Source organism: Microplitis mediator, chromosome 4, assembly GCF_029852145.1.
Source record: "Microplitis mediator isolate UGA2020A chromosome 4, iyMicMedi2.1, whole genome shotgun sequence".
Classification (NCBI taxonomy): Eukaryota; Metazoa; Arthropoda; class Insecta; order Hymenoptera; family Braconidae; genus Microplitis; species Microplitis mediator.
This window is the reverse complement of record NC_079972.1, coordinates 10,185,140-10,206,330: the sequence shown is the minus strand read 5'-3', so window position 1 is coordinate 10,206,330 and position 21,191 is coordinate 10,185,140. Positions and strand designations below refer to the sequence as shown.

General features: G+C 29.8%; 1 protein-coding gene across 2 annotated transcripts in view; it reads right to left on the bottom strand.

Moving 5' to 3' along the window:
- LOC130666295 (neuronal acetylcholine receptor subunit alpha-7-like) overlaps positions 1-21,191 on the bottom strand; it is a 107,371-nt gene that overhangs the window by 84,973 nt on the left and 1,207 nt on the right. Inside the window, exon 1 of one of the 2 annotated variants that reach the window (XM_057467131.1) lies at positions 16,094-17,379. The exons of the other annotated variant lie outside the window; for it this stretch is intronic. Coding sequence (XP_057323114.1) covers positions 16,094-16,145 — 52 coding nt within the window. The 5' untranslated portion in view covers positions 16,146-17,379. Of the gene's footprint in view, positions 1-16,093; positions 17,380-21,191 lie in introns of those variants that run through there. 2 annotated transcript variants of the gene reach the window in all.

The following is a 21,191-nucleotide window of genomic DNA, read 5'->3' as shown; positions in this document are numbered from 1 at the left end:
TCAAATAAACACTAATTGGGTCCATTCAAATATGGGATTTATTTGCTCGAAACAAATCTCATTTGGCTCAAATAAATTGTTCTCTGAGTGTAGCAATTTACGCCAACTAAGTCAAATTAAAGTCATGTTGTCTTAGATGTGACTTCGATGACTTAAATTTAAGTCATTGAAGTCAAACCCAAGTCTACGTGACTTTAATTTGACTTAAATTTTTAAGTTAAAAGAGTCATATTGAAGTTAAAAAAAAGTAAGTGTAGTCAAAATCAAATTAATTAAGTCAAAATATTCAAAATCAAGTTATTTTTTCGACCCGGGAAGTGAAAAATTTTTTTATTAGATAAATTGAATTAAAATTGAATGAAATTTTTATAAATTTGATTTTTTAAATGTCTTTTATTTATAAATAGAAGATAAAAAAATTTAATTCATTTCAATTGAAAGCTCAATATTCTAAAATAACTCATGTGATACTTTATCAAAATGAACATCTTATTAATTCAGAATATTGAATTTTGAAACTTAATATCTTCTGCTTGAAAGCGCATAAATCTTCTAAAAGTATCTCGAAAAATTCTTCTATATCTTTGCATTTAAGTTACAAGTTATTTACAGTTTAAAAAATTATATTTCCGTACATCCATATGATGGTAAAATTAAAAATATATTTTTATGACAGTTATATTCCTTAATTAATCATCCAAAGAGAAAGTTTTAATTACATTTCAGTTAATTAAATTGAATCTTGAGTGATATATATATATTTTTTTTTGTTCAATTTAATCGTCATCGATATTTTACAATACCGTTGAATATATAATTCGTTTCATCGAACTTGCGACTCGCCTTGGTCTCTGTTATAACAGATTAAATATTAAAAATAATTTTTAACGTTTGTCACACGAAAAAATTTCCCATCGGTTTTCAAATCCAATTTAACCTCAGCGGAAAAAAAAAATCCGCACATATTGATTCAGTAAAAAAGTAAATTTTAATATCAAATTTATAAACGCGATTCATAGATTCATTAACTATATACATATATACGTATATTTATTTTTCAATAATATTTCAAACTAAATTTTTATTAAGAACTATAGCTCTAATATTTTAATTTCATAGACAACACAAAACTATAAATTATTTTAATACGTCATCATAAATACGATCCATTAAATTCTATCGATTTTCTATGCGTTTAAAAAAAGCCTAAGCAAACATAAAAATTATTACACACGATATATTTAAATAAAAACAACAAAAGCACATATATGATATGAATGAATGTTGTCTCTTAGGAATAGACCTTTTCATTATTTTTCCTTGCTCATTTTTGCGTAGGCGGATTGTTTTCGCAGGCATTGACTCTCTTACTTTTCCCCTTTTTAAGCCTAGGGCATTTCTTGGTATCATAATAATAACAGCAATAACGATGGCAAAAAAAACTAAGGGAAATAAATTTCCTATAGAGGACAAAATTTATCGAAAAAATGTCTGAGTCGTATTTTTCATGTATATGTCACATACACATGGACTCACTCGATTTCATGCAAATCTTCACGTCTTGTCCGTTTTATACACTCACTTCACTTTACATTACTTTAGCTTCTCTCTCTCTCTATTTCTTCCTCAACTAGCTCTTACAACAGCAAACAGCCTGCAAGAATTGTTCAAGATAGCTTTTTTGTCAGGCTGTCCAAAACACACTGCGTACTTGATATTCTCAACAAAAATTCAATATACTATACAACTCGGATGAAAAATAAAATGCTTTTACCTCAAAAAGACCTTTGACTCGCTCTACATATGCCCATCTTAATTTTAAACCAATACACCCACCGTAACTTAATATCTCTCTCTCTCTCTTTCTCTCTCCTTCTTTCTCCTTCCAGTTAAACATCAAAAAGACTTTAAGACCGTAAACAAACAAAAATAAAAAAGTTTAAATTCAAAGTATGTTAAGCATCATAAAAAAATTTGACCTAGAATTTGCCGAATAAAAATTCAAACAATTTTGTTTTAACTTTAATACACACTAGACTTAAAAAAATTTAAGTCATCTTCGTAAAATGTGTGCCAAGACGAAAAAAAGTTTATCTTGAAATCCTAGAATCCATTGCTAATGCTATAGGGAGTAGAGGGTTCTTAGTGTGTCTTTTAGAGCAGTATATAAGCTGAAGTATCGCTTCTTGTCGCCAGCAGAAAGGAAAATATACTAGACATATCGTGAAACAATGCCTTAAAGGAATTTTCAAAGGTGGGAAAAAGTATATATAATAAAACAAGACTATATATATGCATGTACGGGTATAATAAAAAAATGTGTATTACCATTTTCTTCTTATTTTCAACTCTGTACACGTCGCTGGATATATTATGCATACCATAAGAAATAGGATTGAAGTATGATACTGATATCAACTGCGAAATACCGATTACTCAAAGTCTTTGTTCGTCTATATGTACACATAGATGGATATATAATGCATATATCAAAGAAAAATCTTTGGACAACATTGCGCAATAGCCAATTTTCGTGATTACAAATTTCAAGAGGTGATTGATGATGATGTGGAAAATATTTGTGGTAAAAATTAATGTTAGCTTTTTTTTTGTTCATGAACACGAGAGAACAAAAGATAAATATGTGAGGGGAGAAATAATAAAGTGTCACGATTAATGAATTACTACAAGTACGGCGAAACTAACTCTATAGTATAGATTTCGTGATTGATTAAATAAATCAATTAAAGACTTGTCAGGTAGTGTTACAATTAAGCTAATGTTTCGTGAAATTAATATATATGTATATATATAGGGGAGGCTGTGCAAAACGGGGTACTTAAGGAAATACGAAGTTTCCGAGGACTCAAATACGCTAAATCTTTTTTTTAATGATATTCAAAGTAAATAAAAAAAATATTCAGTTGCCGTTAAAAAAAAAATTTAATTTTTCGGACAAAATGAGATACTCCCTAAAAAAGGTGAAAAAAACATTTCTGGATATCAAATAAGTTTGATTAAATTAAATCTTTTTGCAAGTAATTTACATAAAGAAAAATAACATTTTACATAATTATTGGATACAAAGAAAGAAAACGAAATTTTTAATAGTTTTTATCATAAAACAAAAGTCATTAATATTTTTCGACTGACAGTCAATTTTTGAAAAATTTTAATAATACTCAATTATATTTACAAAAGTGCACTCAGAAAATTAAATAATAGAAATTACTATCTAGTTATGGTTAAATTTTCTACCATCAATCCGATAGTAGTGAATATTATCTAAATTATTGTATAAATCATCTAGGTTGTAATATTCACCATATTTATAATAATTGTTATAATCCTGTATGTTAACTAGAGTTAATTATTATTATTATTCTAAATAGTTATATTTATAATCCAGATGGTAACAGTTACCATCAGAAATTATAATTGCTACCATCCTGATAGTCACTATCACGAAATTTATTGCAGAAGTACATATTATCATACTAATAGTAAATATTACCATCTTGATAGTAACTGTTATCATCCTGATGGTAACTGTTACCATCCTGATAGTAACTGTTACGAAATTTATTGCAAAAGTTATCATCCAATAATTATTAATTCTATATTAAAAAAAAATATAACACTATCTATTTTTGCATTGAAAAACGTTCCAATCATTCTAGATGATTGGAATTAAAAATTTAGCATAATAAACACAATTCCTTAATTTTCTGAGTGTGATTTTAGAATGTTCGAAAGACATTTAAAAAAAAAAATTTGGGGTGCCCTGTTTTGCCCTCTCCCCTTCCCTTATATATTTATATTCAAATATTTCGTATAGGAAATTTATATGATTATATAAAACATTATGAATACTTATAATATATTTGTGAAAATTTTTTTTAAGATTTTCAATTAATTTATAGGTTTTAACTGTGAAAGTGCAATAACTCGACAAACAAAAATTAAAGTGTTGAATATTAGATAAAGTGTAGAAAGCTTTGAAGTTATATAAATGAAAAAAGTAAAGATAGAATAAAATCTATATTTCAACTACTTTTGAAAATTATTTCCACTTCTTTGAGATAGTAATAAATTCAATCGATCAAAAACTCACTTTTCAAAGGTAAAAAAAAAATCGTTTTTTTCTCTTCATTCATTTTTCACTTTTCTCCTTCGTTTCTCGCTTTTCATTCTCTATATATTTTATTACGCACACTTTTAAATACAGATATATCGGGGGAGCTCGTGTCGAAAATTCGTGTAGAACTGAGCAAAAGAGAAATAAGAGGGAAGTTTTACTTGAGTATAATGCACGAAATTTTTTTTTTTTTTTAAATAAAAATCCCCTAATTCATCATATAAATAAAGGCAGCAAATGGATTTAATTAAGTATATAACTCTGTGTAGTTGAATATGTAAATGCTGATTTTTTTTTCTCTAACCAGCGCAGGGAATTACTGATACAACGTAAATATAAATGTAAGAAATAAATGGCCACTTTTTTTATAGATATTTAAAAAGAGATGACTATTATAAATTGAATTAAGGAGTAAATATATATGTATATATATTTCCGTAAAGACTTGAGCCAAGTTCTTAGTTCCCCGAAGGGACAAAATGTCATTACTGTTTGAAACTGTATATATAAAGTGTACAATAAACAGCAAGTTAAATTGCCTTAAGCAAATGAAGAGAAGTGAATAAAAGTTTTTAATAATAATATATATTCTAGTTTACATCAATAACATATGACAAATATCTACATGAATCTACATAAACTTGTCCTAACTGTGAGATATATGTGTAACGTCAATATATGAAGATTGAAGGTTCATACTTTTGAACAGCAACAACTACAAACTTTTATACTTGTTTGACAAAGTCTCTGTTACTCGACAGCATAAAGCACTTCTTTTTTTCTAGTAGATTATTATTGACAAGAGTAAATACGTGTACTGTGCGACATATTGATAGAAAGAGTAATAGACTTGATCTTACGGATAATACAATAGAATAATAAAAATAATAATAATATGTATGAAACAATGAACTGAATTGGATGATGAGCAGAAGATAAGACGATAAAATGAAATAAAAAAGTAAAAATGCCGGAAAGAGAAGAGAATGAGAGTTGAAATAAAAGAGGAATGGAAAAGAATCTTCTGCCTGACATTTAGAGATGTCGAGTACCGGAAGTTTCTAGTGACTTAGTGACGATACATTTCAACATTTCATGTTGCAATGGAATGGAAGTAGAGAGAAAAACAGGGGCAAACATAGTTCCATGTAAGGGAAAGAGATAAAAACTAAGTATAAAAAAGAATCGATTTTTTTTTTGTTGCTGTTGGCACGTCTCAAGTAATCGCCAGTAACACGAATGGATAGAGCAGATTGAGATCGATCGGTGAGGGATGCTTTCAGAAACAACCTCAAGGACTACCGTTAAACATCAAGAGCTGTCCGATGAGTCAATGGCCTTTGACATTCGTCAAGTATTAAATAGCTACATTATTAAGCTTCATTTTTAATGCTTATTTCCGAATAGAAGAACTGCACCTATGATAAAGCGCTGAAGAGCGCCTTATAAAAGGCATTCACATCTTAGATGTTTCAACATACACTTTTTAATGTCAAGGACTCGGCTTTTATGCAGCCATTAAATTACTGGCACGGTGAAAAATTTTCTTCACGTAGTAGTAATTTATTTAAAATACAAAATCGTTATGTTCATCGTCCGTCTTAATTAAGCAACTCTCAAGGGTTATTTCAAACTTAGCAATTTATCATTTTTATTCCCTCTTGTATCTTATTTTTTGTTTATCCCGTTTACTCTTTATTTTTTACATTGAGTGCATTAAAATGTTAGACACAAATTAAGTTGTTCAACATTTTTATATATAAGTGGCTACGGTAACATTATTTTTACTTCTCTCTCTCTTACTATCAGACTATTTTCCTTTTATCTTTTTCCTTTTCTTATTCGACTTTACTTGTTGTTTTAATATTTTTCATTTCTTTCTTTTTCTCAACGGTCCATCGTGCAATGTGGCCGGAAAATTAGAAACTCATTGTTCTGTAAGAACAATTCATATCTCTATTGTAATGTAGTCTTTGTAAGAAAAACGCAACTGATAAAGCAGCGTTGTCGCTTTCGTAGTCGGGCCTTTAGTCAATGGGAAAACCGTATACACTGAGGAAAATCGATATTGCTTAGATATTTTAAACATTGGCTATACACATCTATGTATATATTTTACACACGATCTATGCTATTTATCCCAAGTATCTGCGCCTTAACTACAATATATAATACCAACATTTAAACGTTAACTATTTACAATATATAACTTAAACTTGCGGATAATAGATTGCGGTTCTGAGATTGTTAGATAAATTTTAATAAAATTCAACACCGGATTATCCTTTGTAAGAACAAAAGAAAATAAAACCGAATCAAGCAAAGTAAAATGGAAAAGAGGAACAAGATAAAGGAGGAAAAGAAGAAAAAGAAGAAAAATAAGAAGGGCAAAGTAAAAGTCGGTCTATTTTTCATAGGAAAAAGCTGGTCAGTTTATTCTGAAATAATAACACAAATAGATGGCGCCATCCGACAGGGAATGACTTCCTTTGCAATTTTTTTGGCAAGAAAAATACTTTCTATGTATATTTTAAATCAGAATATCAAATGTATGGTACTTTTAAATAAATTATTATTGTACATACTGGGAAAAACAGAAAATAACTTGGCGTTACGAAATCTTTTAAACTATTGCAAATATGTATTTACAGCGCGGTTATGTAATTTGGAAAACCAAGAGATGATAGATTTTTACGATCCTCTGTAAAACGGTAGTAGAAAAGATAAAATAAAATAAAATAAAATAAGAAGAACGAGAGAGAAAAAGAAGCTTTAAAAGATATTCAATGATGCATATCGTGAGAGATCTTTTTCAAGTTAAATCCTGCTGACACATTACTATGAAATTATCGGAAACATTCAGCACGCCGGGCTTTATATTCCATTCAACCGTGTACCCCTAGGAGTACTAAGAAATTTTCTCAACCACTGATAAAAGTGATTTTCACCCGCAGAATTCAATTCCCAGAGTTAGTTCCTAATTTACAGTATTCATTTTCACTAAAAGCTGTACATTAGTGTTTGTAAAGTGCTTCTACATCACCATTACTGATTATAATCTTCACAAATGTATATTCATATAGATATATTGTATGTAAATACTTCCATGAGGGTTTCAAGCCTATGTATATATACACTTCCTTTTTGGCATTCACAGTACAAACAGGCTGATAATTTTTATCTTACCGATTTACATTGTAAAAATCTACTTTTAAACAAGTCTACTTAAAAAATATAAAATTTTTATATAAAAATTTTAAGTTTTCAAAGTTTATAACTTATGAAGTGTCAGAACTTTGTAAGAATAAATTTAATATTAGTTTTTAATACGCTCACAAAAGTTGGGGATCAAAAAAATTTGGTCATTTTAAAAACACTATATCTCTGTGAAAAATGGTCTTAAATAAAAAATCATTTTATAGATCTCTAGTTTTTGAGTTTCAAGTTTAATCATTTTTTTGGCCTACTTTTGAAGAGTTACTACGTGACAAGTAGCAAAAAAAATATCGTAATTCTTTTTCGTAAACTTTGAAGAGGCTCAATGGAGCCAAAATATGTTTTTTCGCTCGACTACTATCAGATTCATGTAAATTTAACTTTTCTTTCAATTTTGTTCGTTGGCGAGGTCCTATCAAGGTTTCTCGCCAAGTTATCAGTTAGTAGAGGAAAAATTATACTTTTTACTTCAACAAATAATTCATAAGCCAATGGTCGTCCAGAAATTAAAAAATTACTTTAGTAAGCTCAGAATATTATTTGTAATATCAATTAGTTTGTTTTTCATCGAAAATATTTCGTACATACACAGAAAAAACGGATTGTTTAGCGCCAAAAATTTTTACTCGCTTCAAGAAAATTTTTGCGTTATAAATTGAAAACAAAAATTTTCATGAGACGAGAAAGAATTTTTTGGGCTGAGAAAAATTTTCTTGTGCCAAGAAATTATTTCAAGTCCTAAGCAAAATTTTGTTATCATTTCATACCCGGGAAAAAAAATTTAGATCTGTTCTGATCAAATTAGATCAAATTAGCTCAGATCGAATTTGATCATAATTTATACTGAACCCAGATCAGAGTAGATCGGATTTGATCTGTTCAGATCAAACTAGATCTGATCAGATATGACATTTTTCTTTGGGGAAAAATAGTCCAGATCTACGCTGATCAAATCTAATCAAGTCAGATCAACCTAGATCAAGATAGATCAACCTAGATCTAGTCAGATCAAAATAGATCAACATTGATTAAACGATCAATTTATGAAGTAAATATAAATAGATCTAATTGGATCTGTACGGATCACACCAGATCTGAGCTGATATAACTTTTTCTCGGGCAAAAAAGTTCAGATCTGCTCTGATCAGATTATATCTGTACAGATTATAAAGAAATATTTCTTCACATTATATTATAATTATAAAATTAACTAGCTGAATTTTGACACATTCACCTAAATTTTGATAATTCTAAAACGTCTATCGTAATTGAAATAAATGGCTTCATTCCTATATATTTTATATTATTGTGATATATTTAATATATTATTAATCAGACATACCAATTTTTATTAGGATAGAGATAAAAAAACAGATCAATTTAGATCTAGCGAATTAGATCAAATTTGATCTGAGCAGATCTCAGAGTGTTTTTTATTTACCTTGGTCTGTTTAGATCCAAACAGATCTATTCTGATCACAGTAGATCTGATTTGATCTAAACAGATCTGGCCAAAATGCAGATCTGTTCAGATCTGAAACAACAGATCCTATTTGATCTGAATAGATCTAAATTTTTTTTCCCGGGTAATGTGAAATTTTTTTTCGCCAAGAAATATTTTTTTCTCTGTAGACATTTTTTAAATTCAATAATAAAAACAATTTCTAAATATTTGCTATCTATCATTAATTTCATTTAAATTATGCATATTTATCAGATTCAAGAATATTACGAAACATAAAATAATTTGATATATTATCTCTAATTGGAGATAAATATTTAGCCAGCAAATATGTCGAAAATTCATTGTGCATATATTTATAGCTTATGTGTATATATTGTTAACCTAAAATCCATTGAATTCTAGTTAGACAACCAATACCGATCATTATCGATCATTTACCATGAGGAATTTCTTGGCTTTCCCAACTATAATTTTGTCATACAGCCAAATCCAAATGTCTGCACCCGATATTCGTTACCTATATACATGTAATACGGAAATACAAATTTCCAGTGTGGCGTCGTATCGGCTGAATAGCAAGTCTCAAGCCGACGAACGCGTTCCGCATACTCCCCGAGTCTTAGGTATACACAATAATGCTGGTGCACTCTCCTATAACCATATTCACACACACCCACGTACTCACACACTAACTTATGTGCATCTGTTTTTCCTCTCACCCTTTCAACCTCTCAGCCCTCTCCATCCCTTCCAACTATTCCCCGGTAAAATAGTTACAAACATCGTTAATCTGCAGTCGATGTATATAATGCTACCAGAACACTCGTTGACAATACCAAGTACTCGCCAAGTGAGCTAACTTAAACTATCAACATGATATGTGGTGTGTTTGGTTTATGAAAAAAATCTACTTCAACTTAATTAAATATGAAACTCATTAGTAAATTACTTTGTGCTATTATATACACTGTAAAAAATTTGCGGAGTGAATGCGGAGTGGATGACTTTTTTTATTCATTCACTTCTTTTCGGAGTGAATTTCACTCCGAAGGGTATTTTCAGAAACTATTAATTATGAAAAAAAATTACTACACGGAAAGAAATTTCCATTAAAAATTACTGTTAAAACAATAGTAATCGTGGGACGTTGTGAAATTCCTGATCCAATCACCTTTTTTTCTGTAATTATTCAAATATACAACGTAAAAACTATAGAAAAAGCCATCAATTTTTTACTGTAGTATGACGGTAAAAAATAATAAACGTGAAAAATTAATAAGATGAATAAATACTTTTTACAATTTTAATATTAAAAATTACAGAAAAACCGAATTTTTTTTCTTTAGCTACTAAAAAAATTTACCGTAGTCTCAAGTAATATTAATCCAAATAAAGGTATCGTTCACCAATTTAGTACACTTCGGTAATTTTTCAAATGAATTCAACAGTAAATTTTAATGAAAATTTCTTTCCCTGTAATACATAGTGAGCTTAGGTCTTTGATATTTTGACATCTATATTGAGTACGGAAATAATGACGAGCTCCCTTTCCATATACTCGCGCGAAATGATTTTTAAAAATTATAAGTAGCTGATAAGAAAACTTTGACAAATATAATTCCAGTGAGTCACAAACTGTCGTATAACTTACATCAACCATACCACGAGATAACATTTCATATTGTACCGAAATGTCAAATACTCCCATAAAACTATGCCGCTATAGCTATTCTATAATTTAATATTTTCACTATGTATTATATATATGAAATTATAATTTAGTGAGTAACTAAAACATTTTATAAATTGAAAACATACACGGAAAGAAACTTATGGAAATGGTTCCCATAATTCTATAAGATTTTTTCCTATACCAACATAGGAATTGTGACCATTAATTATGGGTAGCATTCCCATAGTTATAGGAACAGTTCCTTTAATTATGGGAATGCTACCCATAACATTATAGGAATGATTCCTATAATTTATAGGAATCATTCCTATAAAGTATAGGAACCATTCCCATAACATTATAGGAATGAGTCCTATAATAGTATGGGAATAATTCCCATACTATTATAGGAATGGTTCCCATAATGCTATTGGAATAGTTTCTATACCATTATGGGAATCATATAAGGAAAACTATTCCCATATATTATGGAACCATCCCTATAATAGTATGGGTACAATTCTTATACCATTATGAGAACTATTCCCATAATGCATAGCAAAAGTTCCCATTATTTTCTTTCCGTGTAATATTTTAAGTTTAATTATTAAAATCTGAATGAATTATTTATTGAAATAATTATGTTTCTTATTAACAGTTGTTTCTATTAAATATAAATTTATTTAAGTATTAAAACTCCAGACCGGAGTGAATGCGGATTGAAATAAAATCCGCGTCACTCCGAAATTACTCCGCCCATAAAAAAATCCCTATTTACTCCGCATGCGATGTGATTTTTTTTTAAACTCCGGAACTCCGAGTGAAGAAGTGAATTCGGATTGAAATAAACTCCTGATTTTTTACAGTATAAAATATAAATAGCTGAGCCAAATCCCGAGGCTAATATAACTACATATATATTTATATAAATACATATATTATTTTTTTTTTGACAGCGTGTACAAAAGCCTTATATTAGGAACAATAACATCTAAAAAAAAACTAGTGGAGTTTGTCCTCGTCCACGTCACGCGTTTGCACACTCTTAACTTTATTTCTTTCTTTTCTTTCTTCTTTATTTTTTTCTTAGCACCCCCCAGTCACGACACTTGACAATACACACCTACAAGTTATGCATTATCCATGAGTTACACCCTAGAGTTGTAGACGTCACGAGTTGCAATAAGACCAAAGGACTTTAAGATAGTCTTTGGGGTAAATTCCCTAAGGGATATTCCACAAAACTCTATATTACACACTACCAGTACGTATAGTAGCAGACAGAGCTCAGAGCTTGTACATACTCCACGCCTACGTTAAACTTAAGACTTAAAGCGATGAGATATATACATAAGACGGTATACATTGCCGTCTTTAGTTTTAAAAAAAATAATAACAAACAGAAACGTTCATTCAAATACGCCCACGCAACACACATACACATATTGATTTGTATTTTTTTTCATTTGAGAATAAGTTGAAAAAAAATAAATATTAAATAAAAGTACATAAATAAAATTAATTAATTAAATTAAGATTTTTTTATTTTATTGGAATATTTATTAATTAATTTTTATTTATTGTTTTATTATTTTTTTTTAATTATTTAGCAACACACACAAATTATCAGCACATACACAAGAATATCGCTTCTATACATGCGCTCTTATGTTTCTGTATTTAAAATTAAAAATTATTGAATTTATTTTAATCCTCTATCGCACTCTAATTTTTTTATTTCACGTAATTGATGTGTCAAAAAAATAGATCATATTTTTAAACTGTAATAAAAATTTTTTTATCTAAAGACGGAGCTTTGAAAGTAAGCTCTCGATTAAAAGATTCAAAAATTTTAATTTTTAATATCAATCACATATTTATTAAAAATCTCAAACATTAAGTACCTCATTAATTTTTCCCCAGAGAAAAATTTTAATTATTAAACGACATTAAAAATTAATTTTTATAAATCGATAATTTTGATGAAATTTACCATTAAATAATTTTTATACTAATTGAACTTTTACGACCTATAACTCAGTAACCTTTAGCGTAATCAGTTTATGTCTGATAACTTTTTTTCTAGAGCATCTCATTTACTATTGATATATGTATTCAGATCACCGAAAAAATTAATTTATCTACAATTCAAATTACCATTTTTTTGACACCTCCATATATACTCCGATATTCCAAATCCAAAAAATAAATGTAATAAATATAAATTTATTTCAACTCAATTTTATATCTTTTTTAACGAGTAAGCATAAATATATAAATATTACATTTAAATAAATATCTGGATTAATAATTGTAAAAATATATGAGATTTAATAAAATAACTTATTTGATAGAGGATTAATAAATACGCAAAACAAATGTGTGTTTGTTTTCTAAATATAATACAAATATTAATTTATATATATGTATATATATGTAGGTGAAATTGAATATGACATAATATGAGAGTATACATAATGGGTAGGTCAGTTCTGTTTAAAGTCAAACGCGAGTGTTGATAGATTATCCAAAGACCGGATTTAATAGATCAAGGTGTAGGTGAGAACACCATGACATAGAGGATATAAACAGCAGCAATAGTTATTATATATACATATAAACACATAGATATGCATATATGTGTGTATGTGTGCATAATATGTGATGGTAGTAACAGTGATAATAGCAACGTTTCAACTGACCTATCCCCGTCCGCAAATGAGAATATGATACACTACATTTACCCATTAAATTACCGATCTTTCATCTCTATAAGTCTATAAATAACCTTTATATATATTTTTGATTCAAGATTAATTATTAGCCAAGTTAAATAATTCATTTAATTAAGTAGATAATTATTATTCACAAGTAATATACCTGGTGATTTGAATATTTAATATAATATTTAACAGATGCTGTGTACGGTATAACGATATACGAGGTATACATATTGAACTTTACTATCGCTGATCATGCATATAACTTTACCTAACTCCTAGCGATAGTGATGATGGGCTGTGATGGTCAGACGGTAACTTCCGTTAGCGTCTGTTATACACCAAGTTTCACTAGTAGTTACAACTCTACTTGTTTCTACATAAAATACTTTTTATTTATTTTTAATTAATAACTTTTAACAAAATGCTGGTTTATTTACTTGTTTGTAACTTTTATCAAGAAACTACATCTAGGAAATATTAACTCGGTTTGTAAATATTTATTTGGGTTTTAAAAATAAATAAATAAATTTATTAATTTTTTTTTTATCTGATTTTTTTAATCGATAAAATAAAATACGGATAAAATATTAATTTACACTGTAAAAAATTGCTGGTAAACGCGGATTGAATCTGGAGTGAATGCGGAGTGAGTGACTGTTTATTTATTTAAGGCCCTTGGACTCAAATTTACTCCGAAGGGGAGTTTTTTATAATTGGAGCTAAATACCGTTCGGTCTACGGTATAGAGATACGGTAGGCTCGCGCCATTACACTTCACACATAGACATGTGTTTGATTTGAACGTGTACTTGGCGCGAGATACTACCGTGTCTCCTGATTTTTAAACTCCAGTTCAAAGTGAAATTAACTCCGAAGGGGAGTTTATTTAAATTACTCCGAATGCGATATGATTTTTTTTTTTACTCCGGAACTCGGAGTGAATTGAGATTTAAATAAAATCCATAATCACTGCGAATTCACTCCCGATTTCTTACAGTGTTGTAATAATTTTAAATACACAGAAAAAAAGGATTTCTTGGCGCAAAAAATTTTTATTCGCCCAAGAAAATTTTTTGCATTATGAATTAAAAAACCAAAATTTTCTTGAGCCAAAAAAAAATTTTTTTCAGGGCAATAAAAATTTCTTGCGCTGATATCCTTTTTTTCTGAGTATTTTTCATAATTATGAATAAGTAAAAGTAAATAATTATAAAATATAATAAATTTGTTTTATCATTAAATTGAATTTAATATAAAGAACATCGGCTTAATTAAAATAAACTTTAAACAACTGATTTAAATGACTATTTATTAAGTTAGTAAACTGTTGATTTAAATAGAATTCAAATAGATCGTTGATTAAAAATAAATTTTATCAACACTAAATTAATTATCTGTACTTAGAGCAGTAGTTACACTCAGCGTCTAAACAGACATTACTTGAAACTTCAAAAATATAAATAATTTTAAATTAAATAACAATTTATGTAAACGTCTATTTCATTATTCAGCTCAAGTATATTATTAAGTATAAAAAAAATAATATTTACAAAATTGTAAAATGAAAAATAATCTTGACTTTAATTTATTAAAATTCTTTAGTTATTATATTTTCAAGTAAAAACTTTCATTCTTTATTTACTATTTAATTTAATGAAATTATAAAAGGAGTTATTATAAAAGAAGCAGTGTACTACAGAAACTTGCCTTTTTACTTTTTGTCCAAATCTATTCGTGTTATTTATTTTTTGTCATTAAAAATTCTTTATATTACATTTTTTCCGCAATCTAATTACTCGTAAAATTTATTATTTGCTTAATAATTCATTGTTTAAAAAAAAAAAAAAATTATTAAATAAAAACTGTCGGCATGAATATTTTTTTTAAAATTCTTCAAAGCTCATTTATTTATTTATTTATTTACTATATTTTTTTTTTTTATTCTAAACAAATTAGAACACAAGGCTGCGCTTATACGGCACGTTAAACAAAGAAAGGTGACAGCCAAAGAGCACTAGATTGCTCTGTTTACATCAGCAGCAACGCTGTGTGTCTCACGAACAAATAAAATAACATCGAGTGGGTCAATCAATAGTATCCATGTACCACTATAGTATTAAATAAAAAAAATATAATAAATAAATAAATAAAATCATTAGTAATCAATCGTTACTTCACCATAAATTTAATAAAAAAAATATTGATCATCAATAATCAATCACTTGAAGAAACGCTTAACTGTTTTCTCTTCACGATAAATCAAAATCTTTAGTGATAAAAAAAATATGTATACATATATATATAAAAAGAAACAAAACAATGAATGTGTCAGCAATCTAACGATTGATACTACACACTCATGAATGAATGCTCCCTGTCACTTTCAATGTGATAACTGAGTATTGAGATAACGTGCACTTACACTATCATTTTACATTGATACATTGTCTATATATTTACAAAAAAAATGAAAAATCAGCGACAGTTTATTTCCCTGAGCGAAGCAATCATTGAAGTAAAAATAATTTAAATTCCTCGGATCTAAATCTTTCATAAAAAAATTTTTTTATTTACGCTTTTAAAACCCAAAAGATAAAAATATATCCGAGGTTATTACTCGTAGTACTTGTTATCCTTATAAACAGCTTAAGCATGTAAATCTACAGCTTTCAGCAAAAACGATAGATGATAATAGAGATTGAAAGATCGGTTTATTGTCAGAAGTTTATTCAAAAAACTACCCCAGGGCATTGTGTAGCTGAATGATATTGTAAATAATCAATTAAAAATAAATAAATCGGGTGTAGTGTGTGTGTAGTGAGTAATTTAGCGTAGATAAAGCTATATAGTATGGTAATAACAATAAAAAGTAAACTTACCCGTTGCGGTAAGGGCGATTACCGCTAAAAGGATCCAATAACGTTTCGTCATTATTTCCCTTGGGATTTAACGTCGCGTGAGAAAAAGGCCCCGTTGTGAATAGATGTTGTTGTCACGTGGTCACCTTATAACACACAGGATTCCCTAGAATGAGTGCCGCTCAATATTGTTTCGAGCGTGCAATCTCTCAGACAGTGACAACAACGAAAAAGAGGACGATGACGATACAGATGCTGATACTGAGGCTGAGAATGATGATAACGAGTTTGATGAGGATGACGTTAGCAGTAATAATAATAAGTAGTAGTAATAGAAGTTATAGTAGTTTGAGAAGTTTAAGAAGAAATTTAAGAAGAGTAAAAGTGTTGAATGAGCGTTAACAAACACGTTAAACATTTTCACGTAGCCAAATCTCTGTATATGTAGAGACAAATGCTAGCTAGCTAGACACGTGACTAACAACAATGATACAACACTCCCGGCAAAATTTCAGTCGCTGCCCGCGTCTTTATTCTGTTATTTCGTTTTTTAATCCAATTGCTGATGCTGCTGCCGCTGATAACGCTGCTGCTAACAGTCGACTTATTGGCACGACATTGGAGATAGTGATCGTCCTGGAGATCGTCGTACCACCGATTACTTATTGACAAACAGTCAAGGTAGTAATGCATTACTTTTGCTCGCGACATTGTAAATTGTCGACATGGTACCTCGAAAAAACCTCAGGCCAATAACTGACGCACTGCCATCCAGGTCATACGGCACAATAGGTCTGACCAAGCACCCGTTTCTTTTTTCTTTCACTTGCTCTCAATATATATCTCAACAATATCCGTCTCTGTCCCTCTGTCTCGCTTACCCTCTTATATACTCTTCAGCCTTCAATTTCTCTTCACTCTTGTAACCGTTAGCTGCTTCTGATATAAACCCTCGAGCAGCCACTGCTGCTGCTCCAACTATTGCTGCTGCTGCAATATTCTCTTGCTGAGTTACATACGTCTGAACCCACGATTAATAACAGCAACAACAGCTGGACAGTACATTTTTATTTACCATTTAGCTGGTCGTTTAGTTTTTATTTTTATTATAAATATTAATAAATGTTTTTATTTACATAGACAAACTTTTAAACGATAAAATAATAATGCCTTAGTTTGATTAAAATTTATAATGTTCAATGTTTGATGACAACGAGCAAGATCAGTTAAGTAAAACAGTGCCACAGTTATTGTTAAAAGTATGTATTATTATACTTTAATACGATAAGAAGTGTACAAACCCGTCGACGTTCAACGGTGGACTGATATTCATTTAGCCGCAGAGCGCAGCAGTTCGCGCTTCGCAGAAACCCCCGCTGTTGAACGTCCCACATATAACCCCATTTCTCTACTACTCCCCCATGCTCCTCACAAACCCCTATATATCCCGACTACTGACTACTACTACAACTAATGTCCCCAGTAAGTGAGTAAGTGAGTGAGTGAGTGGGCGAAAGAAAGAGAGAGAAAGATAAAAAGAGAGAGCGAGAGAGAGAGAGACAGATCGACTGTGTGTATATTCCTCGAAAAGGGAGGGAATCGGCGAAGTTGGGAGACATAGTTCGTGCTGTGTGCGGTACACCCCGTACTACACTATAGTTTCTGCCGCCTGGCAGTATCGTGCAACCAAACGGAGAAGAGGGAATCGTTACTATGGCGAGATCAATATAACTAAACTGCGCAAGCTCGAGACTACGCTACTCACTCTCAAACAGTGATGTGATGTGCTTTCATACACCAGCCAAGCTATGCTATTTCTTTATTTTACGGGGTATAATACTCTCTGCTGTATGGTATTAGTATTAGTACCGCACAGTCCTTCGAAAACCCACGTATACTGTGTACCAGTAAGCCAGCATCCAGTATAACTTCATGTTCCTCAAGCCACTGCTGATATCAGACTTAAGACGCTAATGATGTGCGATATCTATAACCACATGTTGTCCCATTCCACCAACCCCATAATGATCATGCAGAAACTTTCAATCTTTTATTTATTGATTTTTTGTATTGGATTTGAATCTTTGGTCTGCACGCCAGCATTTTTATATTTATTTCAATTTATTTACTCTTTTTATTTTATTTATTTATTTAGTTTTTTTGCTGTGGAGGCTGGTGCTTAGCAGTCCTGCAAAAATAGTCAATGAACTGAGTGGAAGGGGCTCTTGATTGGTGATTCAATTGTATTCGCGTGGCTAACTCTTTCTATATATATATCTATGTCACTCTGACTATTATATATACATATATATGTTGTTCCATTCTATTGTTTTAGACTAGCGCAGAGACGAGTGGGGATAGACGCAGAATTTGCCGCGCTTCGTTGAGAATATTTACCTTCTTGGCAATGAATATCAAGTTATTTTAAATAAAAAAAAAAATAATAAATTGAAATTTATTGAATTATTGAACTACGCAATAAAGATATAAATTATTATATAATAGGAAAAAAAATATAATTGTTATTTAGATTTCTTTTTAATCATGCAGATTTGTTAATCAAATACTGCGGTTTATTTGAGTTTAGTTTTCATTTATCTCAAGTATCAATTATTGATTGATTTGGTATTGTTTTCTATTGCGTATTTTCTTTTTACTTAATAGAAATAAAAAAAAAAAAAAAAACGAACGAATAAGTTATGGTTAATTTGATATAAATTGAGGTAAATAATTTCCATTGACCTCATTTTAGTTTCCTAAGGTACTATTGTTATTATTGTTAATTTTTTTATACTGCATCATTAATACCTGCAGTTTTATGTAAATTCTTATAACGAAAGCTAACATCGGTAATAAAATATAATTGGATAAACGCCAAAATTTTATTCGTTCATTTAAATTGCAGTATCCATTTTTAAAATTACATTTCTTGGTCTCATCTGTATGACACCGACTACTCGGACTTAGATGAACCGCCATATAATTTTCTTCATTTTTGTAATGACTCAAGTTTTTATCCCAGTGAATGAGGATTAAAATATTTTTTTACCTTACATGCATTACTCAAATTATTTTACGTGTGACATTTTCACCCTTCCAAGATTTTCAGGATTACCAAAAAGAGTTTGTTTTATTGATGAAATTAATTGCATTCAAATTAAATAATGTCGCTAATCAGTTTTAAAAAGTTTCAGTGATTTTAATTTTGAAATTATTGTCTGATATGAAATACATTCATAAAGGAACGTAATTTTTATAATTACACACGGAAAAAAAATTTTTGTGACCACAAGATAAATAACTTACGGTAACAAAATTCTGCCTTAATATTCAGATAACGAAGCATTCATTCGGATTACAATGTTTTTGTAATGCTAGAAAATTCTTCGTTGGACCAAGGAATGGTTTGTAACTGTAACAAAACTGTTGTGTTCCAATAAAAAAACTGATTTGCTAAAGTAACAGAATGAATTTGTAGCATTAACAAAAATTTTTGCAATCATAAGCTAAGATTACTTACGGTAGCAAATGCCGGCTTTAAAATACGACGATATTATTATAATAAACTGATATTGATGTCATTTAAAAAACTTTTTGTTCTAATACTAGTATTCCGTTGATTCATATCCATTTTAATAATAATTATAAATTCAAATCACAGTTACAAGGATATATTAGTTGTTATTAATTAATGTTTATTCTGATCATTATACAACGTTTCGTTGGTTTCCCAACTTTTTCAAGTACTAAAAAACAAGAATATCAAATTAAAAATTATCATCTTATACAAATTTTTTATTTTACAACTATACTAGTATATAAATTTAATTTGTAGGTTAAATAAATACTAGTTCAAACTGCATAAATTTATATACTTAAATCAATTACCTTAATCAATAAAACACTAACTGTCAGTAAATAATTATAAATTGAGACAATATGGTAACAGTTTTCCTTTTTCACAATAATCATTTTTAAAATAAATAAATAGCTTATATGTACTATGTTTTGTTTTTCAGTTACAAATAAAATAATAATGACGTCCAAGTGAAATTTTTTTCAATTAACTTTTTTTTAATGATAATCGAAATAAATCATCATATAACTACGTCAGGAGTATTAATTGGAATATCCTCTTGCTATCCCGAGTAAAAATGAAATTTTAATTTTTTGACCAAAAAAATAATTCCAAGTCGATCGCCGAACGACCGCTGCACGGTGTCCGCACCATATCGCCGCACCACCGCTGAACCACCGCCATTTGGCGGAAAATTCCGCCGCACGCTTCAAAAAAAATCTCCCAGCACCGCCGCACCACAGCCGAAGCATAGCCGAACGTTTGTATTTTAATAGTTTCTCACCGCCGCACCACAGCCGAAGCATAGCCGAACGTTTGTACTTTTATAGTTTCTCACCGCCGCACCACAGCCGAAGCAGAGCCGAACGTTTGGATTTTTATTGTTTCTCACCGCCGCACCACAGCCGAAGCATAGCCGAACGTTTCGAATTTTTGAATTTTATACCGCCGCACCACAGCTGAAGCACCGCTGCACGCTGACAAAAAACAGTGGATAAATTGATACAATTAATGGATCCTGCAATGGTCATTAATTAGTATTAATGAAACAATTCATAGATATTTATTTTTATTTTAACGAATTTTATTAAATGAGCATCCATCAAATTGTTATAAAATAAACTTTAATTATAATTATTATGAGGCCTAAAATGTTGATAATGTTTTTTTTTTTTTTTTTTTTCAAAATCATTAGTACCTGTAATTATTCTATGCTTAGCTTATAAATTATTAGAGTTATTATTGCCAAAAACAAACGTTTATAGTGGGTGCGGCAAACCCACTTTTACTCGAACAGTCACGGCTATGGTGCGGCGGTGCTTCGGCGATTAAAATGCCGTGCAGCGGTGGTGCGGCGGTGGTGCGGCAAACCCACTTTTACTCGAACAGTCACGGCTATGGTGCGGCGGTGCTTCGGCGATTAAAACGCCGTGCAGCGGTGTTTCGGCGGTGGTGCGGCGAAATTCTGTTTTTACTCGGGATTAGTGTACTTTTTTTTATTATATAAATGCAATATAAAGTTGGTGGAAATGATTAAAGATG